General features: G+C 48.4%; 1 protein-coding gene and 1 pseudogene across 1 annotated transcript; both read left to right on the forward strand.

Moving 5' to 3' along the window:
- The first annotated feature begins 222 nt into the window (after positions 1 to 222).
- LOC129653875 (60S ribosomal protein L10-like) lies at positions 223 to 668 on the forward strand (annotated as a pseudogene).
- A 6,544-nt stretch (positions 669 to 7,212) lies between these two features.
- On the forward strand, positions 7,213 to 9,313 carry BTG2 (BTG anti-proliferation factor 2). The gene is made up of 2 exons (XM_055581683.1): positions 7,213 to 7,453; positions 8,868 to 9,313. The coding sequence occupies exons 1-2, from the start codon at positions 7,336 to 7,338 to the stop codon at positions 9,200 to 9,202; spliced, it is 453 nt and encodes a 150-aa protein (XP_055437658.1). The 5' UTR covers positions 7,213 to 7,335; the 3' UTR covers positions 9,203 to 9,313.
- Positions 9,314 to 15,919: the final 6,606 nt, after the last annotated feature.

Consider the following 15,919-nt stretch of genomic DNA (forward strand, 5'->3'; position numbering starts at 1 on the left):
TTCAAAATGTCCAGTTCTCAGCTGAAATAAAAAGCAGTTGGCAGTTCAGCAGGAAAGTTAGGGTTAGAAATGATAGTTTGACATTTGCTCTGTATAGGGAGATGCTAATTCAAACACTTCCAGGATCAAGGTAGATAATGCAAATGAAGATTAAGTATACAAAAATCATAATAAATCCCAGCCTTTTCCCTTCGGCTCACCACTGGAAATCCTGGTGTCACCATGGGCCGCTGCCCCACCCGGTGTTATAGATATTGTACGAACAAGCCGTACTCAAAGTCTTCCTTCTGCCGAGGTATCCCTGATTGTAAGATCCACATCTTTGACCTGGAGTGGAAGAAGGCAAAAGTGGATGAGTTCCCACTCTGTGGCCACATGGTGTCAGATGAGTGTGAGCAGCTCTCCTCCGAAGCCCTGGAGGCTGCCTCCATTTGTGCCAACAAGTACATGGTGAAAAGCTGTGGCAAAGGTGGCTTCCACATCCGAATGTGGCTCCAACCCTTCCCTGTCACCTACATCAACAAGATGTCCTGTGTTGGAGCTGATAGGCTCCAGACAGGTATGTGTGGTTGCTTTGGAAAGCCCCAGGTCACAGTGGCCAGGGTCCACATTGGCCAAGTCATAATGTCCATCCGCACCAAGTTGCAGAACAAGGAGCATGTGATTGAACTCTGCAGGGCCAGGTTCAAGTTCCCTGGCTGCCAGAAGATCCACATCTCCAAGAAGTGGGGCTTTATTAAGTTTAATGTGGATAAATTTGAAGACAGTGTAGCAGAAAAGCAGCTCATCCTGGATGGCTATAGGCTCAAATACATCCCCAGTTGTGGCCTTTGGACAAATGGTGAGCCCTGTACTCACGAGATCCTTGGTGTTATCCCCTCCTTACTCATGCCCACCAATAAATCCTACTTTCCTATCAAGTAATAATAATTATAATAATCAACCCCAGCATCCAGCCATGGTAAGTGATAATCACAACTTGGTCTTAGCAGGGATGCTATAAAGAGTGGGTGGGAACTGGACAAATTGAAGGACACATTCCCTGTCTTAGGTACCAGTCATCGGTAAATAAGAATGTGGAATCAGTGTAAACAGATATGTTAATTTTTAAATAGAAATTATAATTCTAGGGGTTTATTTTGATACAACACTGCTGCTGCTACTGCTGCTAAGTCACTTCAGTCGTGTCCGACTCTGGGCGACCCCAAGATGGCAGCCCACCAGGTTCCCCCATCCCTGGGATTATCCAGGCAAGAACACTGGAATGGGTTGCCATTTCCTTCTCCAATGCGTGAAAGTGAAGTCGCTCAGTCGTGTCCGAGTCTTCGTGACCCCATGGACTGCAGCCCACCAGGCTCCTCCATCCATGGGATTTTCCAGGCAAGAACACTGGAGTGGGGTGCCATTGCCTTCTCCGGATACGACACTACCTAATAGTTAAAAATTGAGAGCTAATATTTTAAATGCTTAAGCACTATTCAAACCAAACAATGTATATTGTGATTGAGTCTGCTTCACAGGCTTCCAAATTGTGACTTCTGAGCTATATGGACAGTAATTGGTAGAGAGAGGAAATCCAGAGACTGTGTACTATGCAGAACCAAGACCCTCCTCAGCTCCCAAGTTTGCCTGTAGGTAAGCCCGGTAAAGCTTAGGCAGGCCTGTTATTTTGGCCACCAGGTGTCCGATGGGCTCCCAGGTTGGGTGGCAGGCTGTATCTGTCATGGCTGTTTCTATTCATCACTTGGAAACTGTGTGGGAAGCTACTGAGGGTGATCCAGTGCAGGTTAGAGGGTGCACGCCGCCAGCAGCTGCCCTCTGTGGCGATCTTCAGCCTTCACTCTGAAGATTTTGTGTACCTCAGAGCGTCTGAGTCCTGAAGCAGATATCTTGTTTAGCAGATCTACTTGCTCGCTTTCCTATAAAGAAGTTCTCTTGCCAAATTTAGGTGTTTTTTGTGCAATGGCATCTTCTTTTTGCATCTTCCTTCAGAGCCATTGGGAAGTGGGTTACCTTTTAGCTTTCTGACTCTTCTCCAACCCTCAAAAGTTTCTCAGAAATAATCCTTACAGACTTGAAAATTTTTGTGACCAGGGGATTAGAAAGTCCTTTTCATATTTATATTTTCCCAAGCCTTCCTTCAGTCCAGATGGGTAGTTTTCCACTTAACCCTAATCATCTTTGCACTACATGTTTCTGTCCCTGTTCTCAGTTCACTTTGGGGTGAGGAAAGGGAATTAAAGACAGATACTTAAAAATCACTAACATCCCCAATTTCTTAGTCTTCTTTAACAAGTTCTAGGAACAATGTTATCTTCTTTTTGTCCTTGATTCCTGTTCCTGATTCTAAAGAGTAACTCTTAGACTGATGGTCTAGAGCTGATCTTGAAGGGTACAACTTTGTGAGACAGTGATAGGGAACTCAAAAACATGTCCTGAACATTATCCAATGATGTTTGCAAAGAATTATGAATATACTTAGCAATATTTTCACTCTGATTAGAAGAGGCATTCATCCTCCCTGGGTGATGTTTCTTATCAGCTCTGGGCAGCAGAGCAAGGTTATCACCGATGAGGCCTGAAGAGAGGAAAGATCAAATTAACATCTATACCAGCCACACTTAGACACACCTGCCAAAATATACACTCCACCCAAACACAAACACTTCACAAAATGATGTCCTTAAATATATACTGCTTCTACTGCTGCTAAGTCGCTTCAGTCGTGTCCGACTCTGCGACCCCATAGACAGTAGCCCGCCAGGCTCCCCCATCCCTGGGATTCTCCAGGCAAGAACACTGGAGTGGGTTGCCATTTCCTTTTCCAATTCATGAAAGTGAAAAATGAAAGGGAAGCCGCTCAGTCGTGTCCAACTCTTAGCAACCCCATGGACTGTAGCCCACCAGACTTCTCCATTCATGGGATTTTCTAGGCAAGAGTACTAGAGTGGGGTGCCATTGCCTTCTCCATCAATATATACTATGTACATGCTAATATCTGCAAACATATATCCACAGTCCCTTCTATCCACAAATATCATACACATTTAAGCATGTACATTCATATATACTGCCTACCTACCCACACGGATACGCACATACATACACACATACACATACACACTCACACACTGACTTACTGAAACTATGCACTGCACAGTGTCAGAATGAGCTGATATAATCTTCCTAGAAGATCACAGCCCAGCCTCAGCCTGCAGATCAACTTTACTTAACCTCAGGTTTCAACATATGGTCAGGAAACTGGGAGGTAGTCTTGACAACCGAGCTAAGGCCCTGCAGGGAGAACTTCAGCAGGCTGCTGGGAGAGATGGTCACATACAATGATCTGATTGTGCCACATTGGGAAGTGGAAAGCAGAGCATGCGTGATGACCCCACAGACAAAGCTAGGGCTGAGAACTGAGGAGAGGAACCCAGTTCTGGGTAGGGATTCGATCTGAGGAGGGTTGTTTGGGAAGCTGTGGGTCACTCTAGAGAGGCCACACAGGTAAGCTGTGCAAGTAGGTGCGATGGGCATCCAGGGAAACAGTGGGTTGGGGTCACATGCACAGAAATATTTCAGGTCCAGTTGAGGCATACACTGGCCTCACCCCCACCTCCACACTACCTGCCCAACATGGCAGTAGGTAGAGTCATAGTTCAGCAGAGTGTTAGGACATTTAATGTTCAAAATTCAACTCAAGGCATTTGGGGAGAGGGGAAGAGATGAGTAAGGAGGAAGAGGAACAGGAAGAAGAGAAGAGAGAGGGAGGGACCCATGGTTCTTATCCAGATGCTAGAACTATACCTTGGCTATGCCAAGAAATGGGAGGCAGCAGGCAACAGAAGTGAAATCTGGACTTCAGAGCTTCTCAGGACCCTGGTCCTTGCAGTTTAAGGGAAGTTTCAGAGAATTCCAAAAGTAATTTGGATTATTATAATGTATTTGCCTTTAAAACAAACTGATTGAAAATCCAAATCCTGTAAAGTGACTTGGAAACTTTGCATGTTGGATACATTAAACTTCCTCTCCCTAGGCTTGTGTGTAGAAAGAAGAGAGGATGAGAAAGTACATGAAGTGCTTTCTGGTTCTTATTATCAATGCCCTCTACAAAGTTCAGAAATTAACCACCAATGATGAGACTAAGACACTCCCTGGGTAATGGGGGAATCTGTGGGATAAGACCTTGCTCCTATTTCAAAATGAAGAATGCTGCTGCTGCTGCTGCTGCTAAGTCGCATCAATCGTGTCCGACTCTGTGCAACCCCATAGACGGCAGCCCACCAGGCTCCCCCATCCCTGGGATTCTCCAGGCAAGAACACTGGAGTGGGTTGCCATTTCCTTCTCCAATGCATGAAAATGAAAAGTGAAAGTGAAGTTGCTCAGTCGTGTCCGAGTCTTCACGACCCCATGGACTGTAGCCCACCAGGCTCCTCCGTCCATGGGAGTTTCCAGGCAAAAGTACTGGAGTGGGGGTGCCATTGCCTTCTCCGAAAGTGAAGAATATTCCCCTCCAATTCATTGCATCATCATCTAGAATAACAGCTCTGTGGGATGAGGTGGGACTAGGGGCCACTGTAGTAGAACAGGGGCTCCATGGTCTAATGAGAAGGGCATGATATCTGAAGTCAACAGATCTGCTAGTCCTGGCACTACTGAGCACTAGCTGTGTGACCTGGTGAGTGATATTAAAAAACCTACATAAGGACAGAATTCTATTTCCTAAGGCAAAAAACAGGTGATGATCTGTCACAAAACTTTTCCCCATCAATTATGGACTAGAGCAAGGCCCAGAACAGCAGACCCCTGTCAACAGCATACCCAGGAAGATGTTATTTTCAGATTTTGGTGCTAAATCACTCTGCACACATGTTTATACCTTGCCCTGTTTCCCTGGTCTTGCTGACAGCTGATCTTTTTGTTTGATGTTCTCTAAGTTATCTTGTTTCCAGTTCCAGCCCTGTCTCTGAACACACATTTTTTTCCCCCTCAATGAGCAGAGGTACAGCCTGATCCAGCTTTGGGGAGGAGTCAGTGAAGAGCTCATCTAAGAGATTTGTTCAATGCCAAAACACTAGAATTCCAGGGCATTTTAATGGGTTATATGAAGCAATGGAGCAGAATATTTTAAACCCGAACTGTCCTAGAAATATAGAACATATGAGCATAGTGACCTGTTTTCCAGTAGTCTGCAAACAAGATGTGAGCCTCTAAAAAGATCATTAATCTTATCAAACAACAGATTATAAATGCCAAATGAATGGTATGGATAATGTTAATTCTGTAGTGAGAGAATGATCAGCACAAGTTTTCAAAGTGGAGGACCCAGCTTAAGCTGTGCCTTCAGGAGTGTGAGGGATTGGGAAAGATGGCAAGGAGGCAGCGAGGTGTCCAAGAGGTAATGGCATGAGTTACAGTGCAGCAAGGCCATGCACATTCATAGCACATGGAATGGGGACCATATTACAGGGCAGGGATAGGGATCATGGGCAAATGCTGGGGGCCCTGGGATGCAGAACTGCTCTGATGCTTAGAGAACAGTGAGGAGAGTCACCTGGGAGCACAAAGTGGCAGAAACCTAAAAAGGTAGATGCAGCCAAATGATGAAAATTCTTAACTATTACACAAAGGGGTCCATACTTAATGCAGTAGACAAATGGAGGATATCTCAGAATGATATGAGCAAAAGAAGAGCACGTGAGTGCAGAACTTTAGGAAAGTAAATCTACTAACAGTGAGAAGTGTGGTTTGGGGACTGGATTTGATCGTGTCTACCGCAGTCATCTAGACACGAAGAAACAACGGGTCTTGAGACTGGATCTAACGAAAAAGTAACAAGCCAAAAGTGAGTCTGAGTTTTCTGAGTAGAGTGAGTGGGGAACCGATGGTATTTGATAGAAATGGAGGTCAAGAAGGAGGCTGGCCTTGGAGAAGTCAGTGGAATTTATACTGACATTGATGTAGTGGCTGGACATCCAAGAGGAGAGGCAGAGCAGATAGGAGGAGCGGGATGAACGGACATGTGAACAGACTTGCGGATAGGAAAGTCACTGGTAAAAACAAAGTAAATATCAAAGTGGACAAGATGAACCAGATCTCTGTGAGGAAAAAAAGTGGAGAGAAAAGGAAGAGGAACCAGTGGACATAATGAGGAAAGGGGAACAGGAAGGGATCCATGGGAGACACAGCCGGGGAGGAAGGAGGCAGAGGAATCTGGGGTAAGGGAAGAAAAGAGGAAACTGCCCCCAAAGTGAAGGAAAATAAAGATTTACAGAGGCCATCGGGTTTGACTCGATATTAATATATATGTACGGGGCACCTACATATTCTGAACCCTGGGATGTTGGTTAGGCGTTATCTTCATTCAGCAGACCTCAAGGAGAGCCTGTGGCGGCGCCAGGTTCTGAGGATGGCCCCCATGTGGAAGAGCAGGACCCGCCAGTCTTGCCGCCGCCAACACTGCCGCCACCCCCGCCCAGCAGCATTAGGTGAGAGTAGGCCACGGTTCTAGGCAAGAGGACAGGCATTTCTGGAGAGGAAGAGCAGAACTCGGGGAACTTGGCATTATCGTAGAAGTAAACAGGCTAGTCTCCGTTTCCGGAGAGTCAAGAAGCCACTCTGACTGGTGGGAAAGTGGTAAAACGGGTGAGTGGCTTTGACAGGGTGTGGCTGAAGATGTGGGAGTCAGAAAAGGGGACCGCCTGGGGGAGGCGGCGTCAAGGAAGGCCTCTCGTCGGAGGTGTTCCTCAAGCCGTGTGGAAGGGAGGAGAGGGGAGGTCAGACCACGCCCAGCCTGACGCGCTGCTTTCCTTCCCAGAGACCCCGGCCGCTCCCAGCCTCCCTTTCCCCTGCTTCCCTCGCCAGCAAGCGGAGCTCGCGTTCCCAGCACTGACGTCACGGGCGATGACCTCAGTGCGGCGGGGGCGGCGGGGGTGGCGGGGGCGAGCGCGCGAGGGCGGGGCTTATATAGGCCCCGTCCCCTTCGCGCCGCCGGCCAATGACCTCCGCCGCCAGCACCCCGCCTCTCGCCGCGGCCTGAAAAGCTCAGCTCGCGTTACCAGCACTGACGTCAGCGGGCGATGACCTCAGGGCGAAGGGGGCGGGGCGGGGCGGGGCGGACGCCAGGCACCGCCCCCTCCCACCCCCACCGGCGCCGGAGGCCCCACCCCCCATCCCCGCCTCTCTCCGTGGCCTGAAAAGCGCGTCTCCGGGCGAGTCCCCGCAGAGCCGAGGGGCGGCGAAGCGAGAAAAGGTTGCCTGGGCAGGCTGTCCAGTCAGAGACCGCTCAGGCCCACGACAGGAGCCAGACACGCAGGGCCGAGAGGAGAGCAGACATGCTCCCGGAGATAGCCGCCGCCGTGGGCTTCCTCTCCAGCCTTCTGAGGACTCGGGGCTGCGTGAACGAGCAGCGACTGCAGGTGTTCCGCGGGGCTCTCCAGGCGGCGCTGACGGGTGAGCACGGGGCGGAGGGCCCGGCGCCCTCGGGCTCAGTCCCCACGGAGGGCGGGCTCCCCGCCGAGCGGCCCCGGCCCGTTCGCTCCCTCGGGTCGTGGTCCTCGGCCCAGTGCTTGGGGCCGGGTGCGCTGTGGTTCCAGCTGGCTGCTGCCTTCTGCGCTGTCGTGGGCGCAGAGTCCTGACTGCGACCCCGGGTCGCCGCTGGGTGCCGCGGAAGTGGGGTGCCTGTGGGTCTGCTTGCGGGCTCTTCTCTCTCACTGGACCCAAGACCCTGCAGGCGACAGCCCGACCAGCCGAGGGTCCTTATGGAACGAGAAGGCGCAGTGGAACATTCCAAACAACTCGGGCTCCCAGCCGAGGCTCTTCCGGCCGCGCGGGACGCGCCGGCCGCGCCGTGCCTAGGGCAGTGGCTGGCACCTCAAGTTAGAATCCGGGTCCCCTTTCTATCCTCCGGCCTCTCTTAGCCATCTGCCACCCTTTCTGGTACCGAGAGAGGCTTGTACGCAGTAACTGCGCTCCGCGGGCCTATGTTGGGCTTGGGGGCGGCGCGGCGTGAGATGAGGAGGTGGGCAAGAGATAAGCAGCTGCTGGCTGGGGAGAGACCTGGCTCCTAGCTGTTGGCTGGCGGGCTTGGGCAGCAATAGCCACATTTAAACGTGCCCACACAGTCCCGCTTTCTGAGGGACAACGTATGTTTCGTTAAAACATCCCAGTTCTGCCTCCCTTAGCCACTGTGACAGGTCTTTGACTTTTCAAGGCAGAGGAAACCACCGAGGTACTGGGTGGGAGACATGACTTGCTGTGGGTCCGACAGTGAGGACAGCCTTCTTGGCCTTGAAATTTTGGCTCAGAGGTTCCCAGAGGCCCTGCCTGGACATGTCAGTCCCAGGCATATCCTCCTCCTTAAACCGGGAATGTGCCAAAGGCAATATACTGGCCACAAAGGATTGCCCCAGAGCTCTGGGACACCCTCTGGATACACATACACCCATGTCTTAGAAGGAGGGGTCTTTCCAGATTCCATAATTTTTTTTTTTTTTTTTGCTACAATGTCAGGAGGGTTTCAGGAGGGTCATAAAACTCATGAGAAACCATGTTGCTTACCTAAAATAACTAGGCCCTTTCCTCTCCTGTCATCACCCTCACCCGGGTGTCGCACCTGCCAGTACAGAGGACAGAGACTTGGGTTCTGTCTCTGGGTTGGGAAGATCCCAGGGAGAAGGGAATGGCAACCCACTCCAGTATTCTTGCCTGGAGAATCCCATGGACAGAGGAGCCTGGAGGGCTACAGTCCATGGGGTCGCATAAACACAACTGAAGCGACTTAGCACACATCCCATCACCCCCCACCCCTTGTGGTCGCATCCATGGCCACTAACCAGTGCATCTCCCCCTTATCCTGTCTCCACAGAGCACTACAAACACCATTGGTTTCCTGAAAAACCATCCAAGGGCTCTGGCTACCGCTGCATCCGCATCAACCACAAGATGGACCCCATCATCAGTAAAGTGGCTAGCCAGATTGGACTCAGCCAGCCTCAGCTGCACCAATTGCTGCCCAGTGAGCTGACCTTGTGGGTGGACCCCTACGAGGTGTCCTACCGCATTGGGGAGGATGGCTCCATCTGCGTCCTGTACCAGGAGGCCCCAGTGGCCACATCCTATGGGCTTCTTACCTGCAAGAACCAAATGATACTGGGCAGGAGCAGTCCTTCAAAGAACTACATCATGGCAGTCTCCAGTTAGATCCCTCGCCTGCCCCAGCTGGCACTCTACTGTACTCAACTCTGCTGTGACAGCAGGCCACATATCTCAACCTGGGGAACTGTATTTTAAATGAAGAGCTATTTATATATATATATATATATATATATATATATATATATTTTTTTTTAAGAAAAGGGGAGAAAAAAACCAAAAGATTTTTTAAAGAAAAAAATCCTTAAAGGACGCTGCTTGGAAGTGGCCTCCGCAGGTGCCTTTGGAGAGAATTGTGTGCTTTATCTGGGAGCCAGTGTCTGCCTGTGGGAGGGGGGAACGGTGTCCTGGTCAGGGTGACAGAAGCTTGGCTAACACCCTAGGGAGGTGTGGGAGGGGGCAAACAGGATTAGCAGCTGTGAACAAGAGAGCTCAGGATCTGTCCCAGGACAGAAAAGAGGCTGAGTTCAAACTTCTCACTCTCCCAGCCAGGACACCTGCACCCTTGGCCCCTCTCTTACTCAAGGGCATTCAAGCCTGGACTCAAGTCATACTATATTGCCTAATCTTCTCTTTTATTTTTATTTTTTATGAGATCCTAGGCACAGAATGAAAAGGCCTTTCCTAATTCCTTCTGTCCTGAGTAGCTTTTCTTGAAACCGTGACTTGTTTCTAATTCTGTTCTCAGAGACCTGTAGATGTTGCTTCCCACCAAGAATATAAAGCTTTTTGTTCTGGAGGTCAGGGGAGTGAGGCAGGGGTTGGAGGTTAACGGGACAGAAGGGCATCATGTACCGACCCTTGCCTTGCTGTAATGCTGCTCTGTGTGGCGATTAACTTGGGGGTGACTTGTAATGGAATTTTAGAATCCAAAGAGTATCCACTGGAATGTTTTTTTGGCCAAAACTCTTCTTTTTGTAACCAGATGGAAGTCCTAATGATGCTACCATTATCTCTTTGAGAAGTAGCTCAAAAGCTACGGGAACTTCAGGTCCTTGATTATTGCCTTCTTTTTAAAAGCACACACTCCTCTCCAACTGCCCCCCCTGCCCAACCCACCAACCCTACCCCACACCCCTCCCCTTCTGGTTGGGTCATGGAACTACCCTTTTTTCTAGGACAAGAGTTCTCACTGTGCAATATGGCCTTCTGGGTCCCAGGAGGAGCTGGAGGAGAACTGGCTGTCACAACCTCCTGGCCGCCCTGGTAGGCTTAGGAAACTCTCTCTCCCTCTGTCCTCAGGACTATGGCTTTATGCTTAGCCTTGCAGGTATTTCTTGGCTGAATGAGAGAATGCCCCAAGTTACTGCTTGGTACTCTTGTAGAATTGACTCTAACAGCCAGACGTTGGGCATTGTTTTTTCCTCCTTGGTGCTCAGAGCACCCGTGGGAGAGGCTGCCGTCTCTCTCCGTACAATCCAAGTTTGTCTACAGACTTGTGCAATATTTACTGTTCTGGGTCTGAGGAAAATGGAGAATTTCACAGGGAAGAAATCCCATTGCTTCAGTTTCTCAGTGACATTGGTGAGGGGTCTTTAAGGCCTTGAGTTTCCCAGACCCAAGTCCCCTTGCGAAGGCCACAGCTGGGAGTCTGGTGAACCTGGCTGCTGTCTGGCTGTGGCCCGTAGTGAGGGACTTTGCTCTCCACTGCCGGTCCCCTTTCCTGGATTGCTTAACTACTCAATTCTGACTCAGAGGTGCTATTTACCAAACACTCTCCCTACCCATTCCTGCCGGTTCTGCCTCTTGAACGTTCCAAATCCCAAGCTACCTTCCCAGGCCCTGTTTCCAGTCCTTGTTGCTTTAATGTTGACTTCAGGCCCGTAGACCCAAGTGCTCATTTTCTGGCATATGGGTTGAAACAAAGCTGTGAATCCCTGCAGATTGTTGTTACATCTTGTCTGCAAACAAGTTCCTGCCTTTTTATAAGCAGCCTCATGGTTTCATACTTAATCTTTTCTCTCTTCTTCTTTTTTTAAATTCACTTTAAAAACAATAAACACCCAGAGCTGGACTGTTGAGCAGGCCTGTCTCTCCTTTTAAGTAAAAATAAATATATTTGTAAGCTATTCTGACAGAAATGACAAAGGTTACTAATTGTATAACAGTGTTGTTATATGGAAGAATGTACAGCTTTATGGACACATGTACACTTTTTGTGGTTACTTTAATAAAAATGTAGCAGATGAAGTCCTGTGGTGTAGAGAAGATAAAATTCCCACATCGCTAATTTGCATTTCCCTCAGATCCAAATCCTTTGTGTCTCATAGAGTTTCTCTTTAGCTGGATTCAGAAGTCCTGTGGCATAGGTGGTAGGGACATTTCCAAGCATTTCCTCTTTCTTGGGAAATAGCTTCTTACTCCCTTCCTTTAATGCATATTCTAACTTCCATGTGAAAATGCTAGATGGGCCCATGATCTAATCTGAGCTTTCCTAGGTTACCCAGGGCTCATCTTACGCATCCTGTTCTTGCTCAGCCATACTCATTAGTTAAATTCAGCAAGCATTTATTGTATGTGCTAGGTACTAAAAATATTAAAAATGATTAAGACAAGGTCCGTTCACAGACTGGGGTAGTGAACAGAGGACACTGAACCCCTTTCCAGATTGGGGCAGAATTTTTAAAATTCTTGTCCTGTTCCCTTGTAATCTTTTGGGGCTCCCACATGACACTGACTATTCTTATTATGTGAGAGCAGTTGAGCCTCAGGATACAGGCATTGGTGCTGAACATGTGACAGAAGGTTAATGTTACCAGTTAACTAAAATGTGGCTACTTCTGACATCAAACACCAAAAGCAAAGGTTTGTTACCCATTTATGACTCTCTGACTTTACGGATGGGATCTGTGTAAGGACATACGAGCAGCCTTCCTTGTCCCTGACTTTTGTCTGTTTTGAAACAGGCTTCTCCACGCCCACTTCACTTGCTAGCTCTGCAGTTCACACTGAAGTCACAAGTGAATTTTTGACCTGGGCTATCTTTTTGTTGGCCATAAGTGGGCTATGCATGCGTGCTTAGTCACTCAGTCATGTGACTCTTCATGACCCTCATGGACTATGTAGCCTGCCAGGCTCCTCTGTCCATGGAATTTTCCAGGCAAGGATACTGGAGTGGGTTGCTGTTTCCTACTCCAGTGGATCTTCCTGACCCTGAGTCTCTTGTGTCTCCTGCATTGGCAGGCAGATTCTTGACCACTGCATAAGTGAACTGTACTTAAACTTAATTTTAAACATGTCGACTCATGAGCAGTGGCATACCCCCACCATATGCATACTTCATACCTCCATGACCTTCATCAACAAACACGCAGTTTGACCTAGGTGTCCTAGATAGGAAGTAGGCCTGGGAAGCTATGTGTGATACACTGGGAGGGTAGGTGAGCCAGGAGATGGCAGTCAGGGAAGCTAGCTCTTCTGTATCACAGATAGAATTGGTTAGAGACCCATTTGTGTTGAGGAGTTGTTTAAAAGAAATGGCCCCATTTCCATGGCTACCTTCTAACACAAATGTCCTAGGTACTCATTTGTCAAGGACCTACTTTTTTGGTAGGTCCTTGACAAATGAGGTTAGGGTTGAATTTTTGCTCTTCTCCTATTAGGTACAAAATCAGCATCTATCTTCTTGTTTCCCAATAGACTCCTCTCATGAAGGATATTTCATTGTTTAGTCAAAGTCCTGAAATTCAGGAAGGGTTGTCTGAAAGTTAAGAGGATACCATCAACCACTTCTGTTTCCAAGCCAGGGAAACCGTAGAATGGCAGGTTGGTCTTGGAGTTGCTCTTGGTTCTGGACAGACTAGTAGTCCCTCAATTTACATAGAGGGTTCTGTGATCGAGCAGTGTGTTATTTACTTTAGATCTGTCAATAAGAGTGTAGAGCTGCCCTTAGCCAGGTGAGGAAACAGGCTGTGAACAGGAATTGCTTGAAGAGTTGCAGTTGGTGGATTTTTTGTGTTCAGGGCCCAAGTATTGGTTGGTCCATTCTGCTCCTAGCTTCTCTACTTGGTAAACAGTGCTAGCCTGGGAGACCTGTGCTCGGTCAGCTGTTTCTGGATGATAGGCACCACCCCAGAGAGTGTAGACAGGGCTCTAGGAGCTGCAGATTAACAGCCCATCCTGGCTCCTGATAAGAAGGTTTGGGTGGGAGAGTCCTTGGTGCTGCAGCAAATGAGCCCCAGTGGAAAAAAACCCACTTCAGTGAGGCTGACGTCTGCTCCTTTACCAGCCTGTGGTCAGGAAAGATCGTGGGAAATCCTGGCTTCCAGGAGAGTGCTGAAAAGAGTGGTGCAGTAGGGAGTTCTGGGCTGGGAGGGAGAATCTATGGGTTGTGGTCCAGGTTCTTCTTCCCAACTGACTGTGTAAGTTTGGATAAGTCCCTAAGTTTTCCTATCTCAGAAATTAGGAGGTGACCTCTGTTCCTTTCTTCAGCTTTTGGTTCTAAATCATCTTGTTTATCCTGGCAATCACTGGAAGGCAAATTAGCACATTTCTTATTCATTATTTTCAGTTAGTTGAACCGAAAGTTCATTTGGGCTAGGAAATGGGATCAGTAATAATCTTCCCTTGTTTGGATCAGATTCCTGCCTGATAAGGTTTCAACTCCCAGGTCTAGTGAGGCAGTGCTGCCAGGGGGTTGGGAGCCCAGACGCTAGTGTCAGACTGCCTAGAAACCTAATCTAATCTCAGCTCAGCTCCACCACCTACCCTGACAGTGTGTTAGAAAGCAGAGACATCACTTTGCCAACAAAGTGAAACAGTCAAAGCTATTGTTTTTCCAGTAGTCTTGTATGGATGTAAGAGATGGACCGTAAAGCGGTCCCTTGGACTGCAAGGAGATCCAACTAGTCCATCCTAAAGGAAATCAGTCCTGAATATTCATAGGAAGGACTGATGCTGAAGCTGAAACTCCAATACTTTGGCTACCTGATGTGAAGAGCCAACTCATTGGAAAAGACCCTGATGCTGGGAAAGACTGAAGGCAGGAGGAGAAGGGGGAGACAAAGGATGAGATGGTTGGATGGCATCACCAACTCAATAGCATGAGTTTGGGCAAGCTCCAGAAGATGGTGAAGGACAGCACTGTCATGCTGCAGTCCGGGGGATCACAAAGAATCAGACACAAGTTAGCGACTGAACACCACCACCACCTACCTACTGGCTGTGAAACCTGGGGCACATTACTTCACCAGGCCTTCATTTCCCCATTTGTAAAATAGGATTAGGAATAGAATCCATCTCAAAATGTTGTGAGGATTAAATGAGATCCATATTCTATCTATATTCTTGAATAGTGCTTTGCAGTATTCTATTAATTACTAAACAAATGAGAATTGTAGTTTTAAGTAGAACTTGACCTCATCTCTTCAAGGGCTCTGAATTGGTCCCGGGATGAGTAAGGACTCTGACATTCTGATAACTGGAAGGAAACCATTATAAAAGTCATAGTTCCTGTAAGGGCCTCCAAGAGCAGCTACAGAGAACCCCATTCAAGCAGTCTCTCTAAGTACCTGATGAATGAATGAATGAACTGATGTCTGACCTTTGTTATTGTTGCTGAAATGGACAGTGTTCTTTGCAGACAGCTGATCTCATTGGAACTTAAACAGTTTTAACCTGTTGGCTTCAGGTTCTGCTGTGGATTTATACCAAAGTGGCTACATGCTCATTCACACACCAAGTGGGTGGAGAAAGAAATTTTCCAATAACGACTTTGCTTACCTCCATCCTGCCTACTTAAGGAATCACACCTACCTGCTCTCCCTCCCCAGAAGACAGAGAAATGGGGAAGTTGAGAAAGGCAAGGGTGATGAGTTCTAGAGAGTTCTGCCTTTCTTTCTGCACCATTTGTTTACAGAGCTAGCAAGAAAAATGTTTGAGCTTAGTCTAAAAGATTACCAGGGCGCTGGATAACAACGATTTTATACAAACAAGTGTACCCCACATATGCAGCCAGGCCTTCCCCTGGCATTGAGAGAAGCCAGGTTCTCTGATCTCCCATCAGCTCCAGGTCATTTTGTTCCCACCAGAACCCTGGCTGTTCCACTGCCCACCCTCATTCCCATAAACAAGGATGGGTCTTAATTCAATCCTAGCCTAGTACACCTGATGGGTTGCCCAGAGCACATCAGGTAAGAGGTGATGGTTGGGCAGGCTGGAGCAAGAGCTACTTGATTTACCAGCAGGGAGGGACCCTTTAAAGTTTGGTGGGTAGCAGGGAGGTGAGGGAAAGACCAGTCAATGGATGAGGCTAGCTGGACAGAGCACGCAGTGACCTTGCAGAGCTAGCGCAAGCCTTGTCTGAATAGGACCCCATTTATTAGCTCTAGTTATCCTGGGAGACCAGTAATACCAGCTACTGTAATTTTTCTAGAGAAACCTGAAATGTAGATTTCTATTTCACATCTCCCTAAGTTCTAATCACGAAGATTACATCTGCCTAGGCTGCCAGTTTGTGACCTATGATACCTCTAGGGTGTGGGGGTTCTGACCCCCGCCCCCACAGTGAGGCTCTGCACTAAGGACACCAGTGTGGACTGCCACGGTGGCCGTGGTCTTTAGGAAAGAACACCCCTGATAGAGACAAAGGCACATCTGGGGCCTCTTCCCCCTCCAAGGACTCAACTAGAAGTAGCTCTCCCTTCCCTCAACATGTGCCTGGGACTGTGGTCTCTGGGCCTCTTCTCAAGCCTGCTCTGCCCGCTCCTACCCCCTCACTTGATCTGGTTAACTCTTGTCTATCAAGATGTAGACCTGGGATGTGCG

Source organism: Bubalus kerabau, chromosome 5 (assembly GCF_029407905.1).
Source record: "Bubalus kerabau isolate K-KA32 ecotype Philippines breed swamp buffalo chromosome 5, PCC_UOA_SB_1v2, whole genome shotgun sequence".
Classification (NCBI taxonomy): Eukaryota; Metazoa; Chordata; class Mammalia; order Artiodactyla; family Bovidae; genus Bubalus; species Bubalus kerabau.

What these genes read in the sequence shown, in the direction of transcription:
- BTG2 (XM_055581683.1), top strand. Translation starts at nt 7,336, where the DNA reads ATGCTCCCGGAGATAGCCGCCGCCGTGGGCTTCCTCTCCAGCCTTCTG. An exon ending in TCTCCAGGCGGCGCTGACGG is followed by an intron (nt 7,454 to 8,867) that starts GTGAGCACGGGG and finishes CTGTCTCCACAG; the next exon opens with AGCACTACAAACACCATTGG.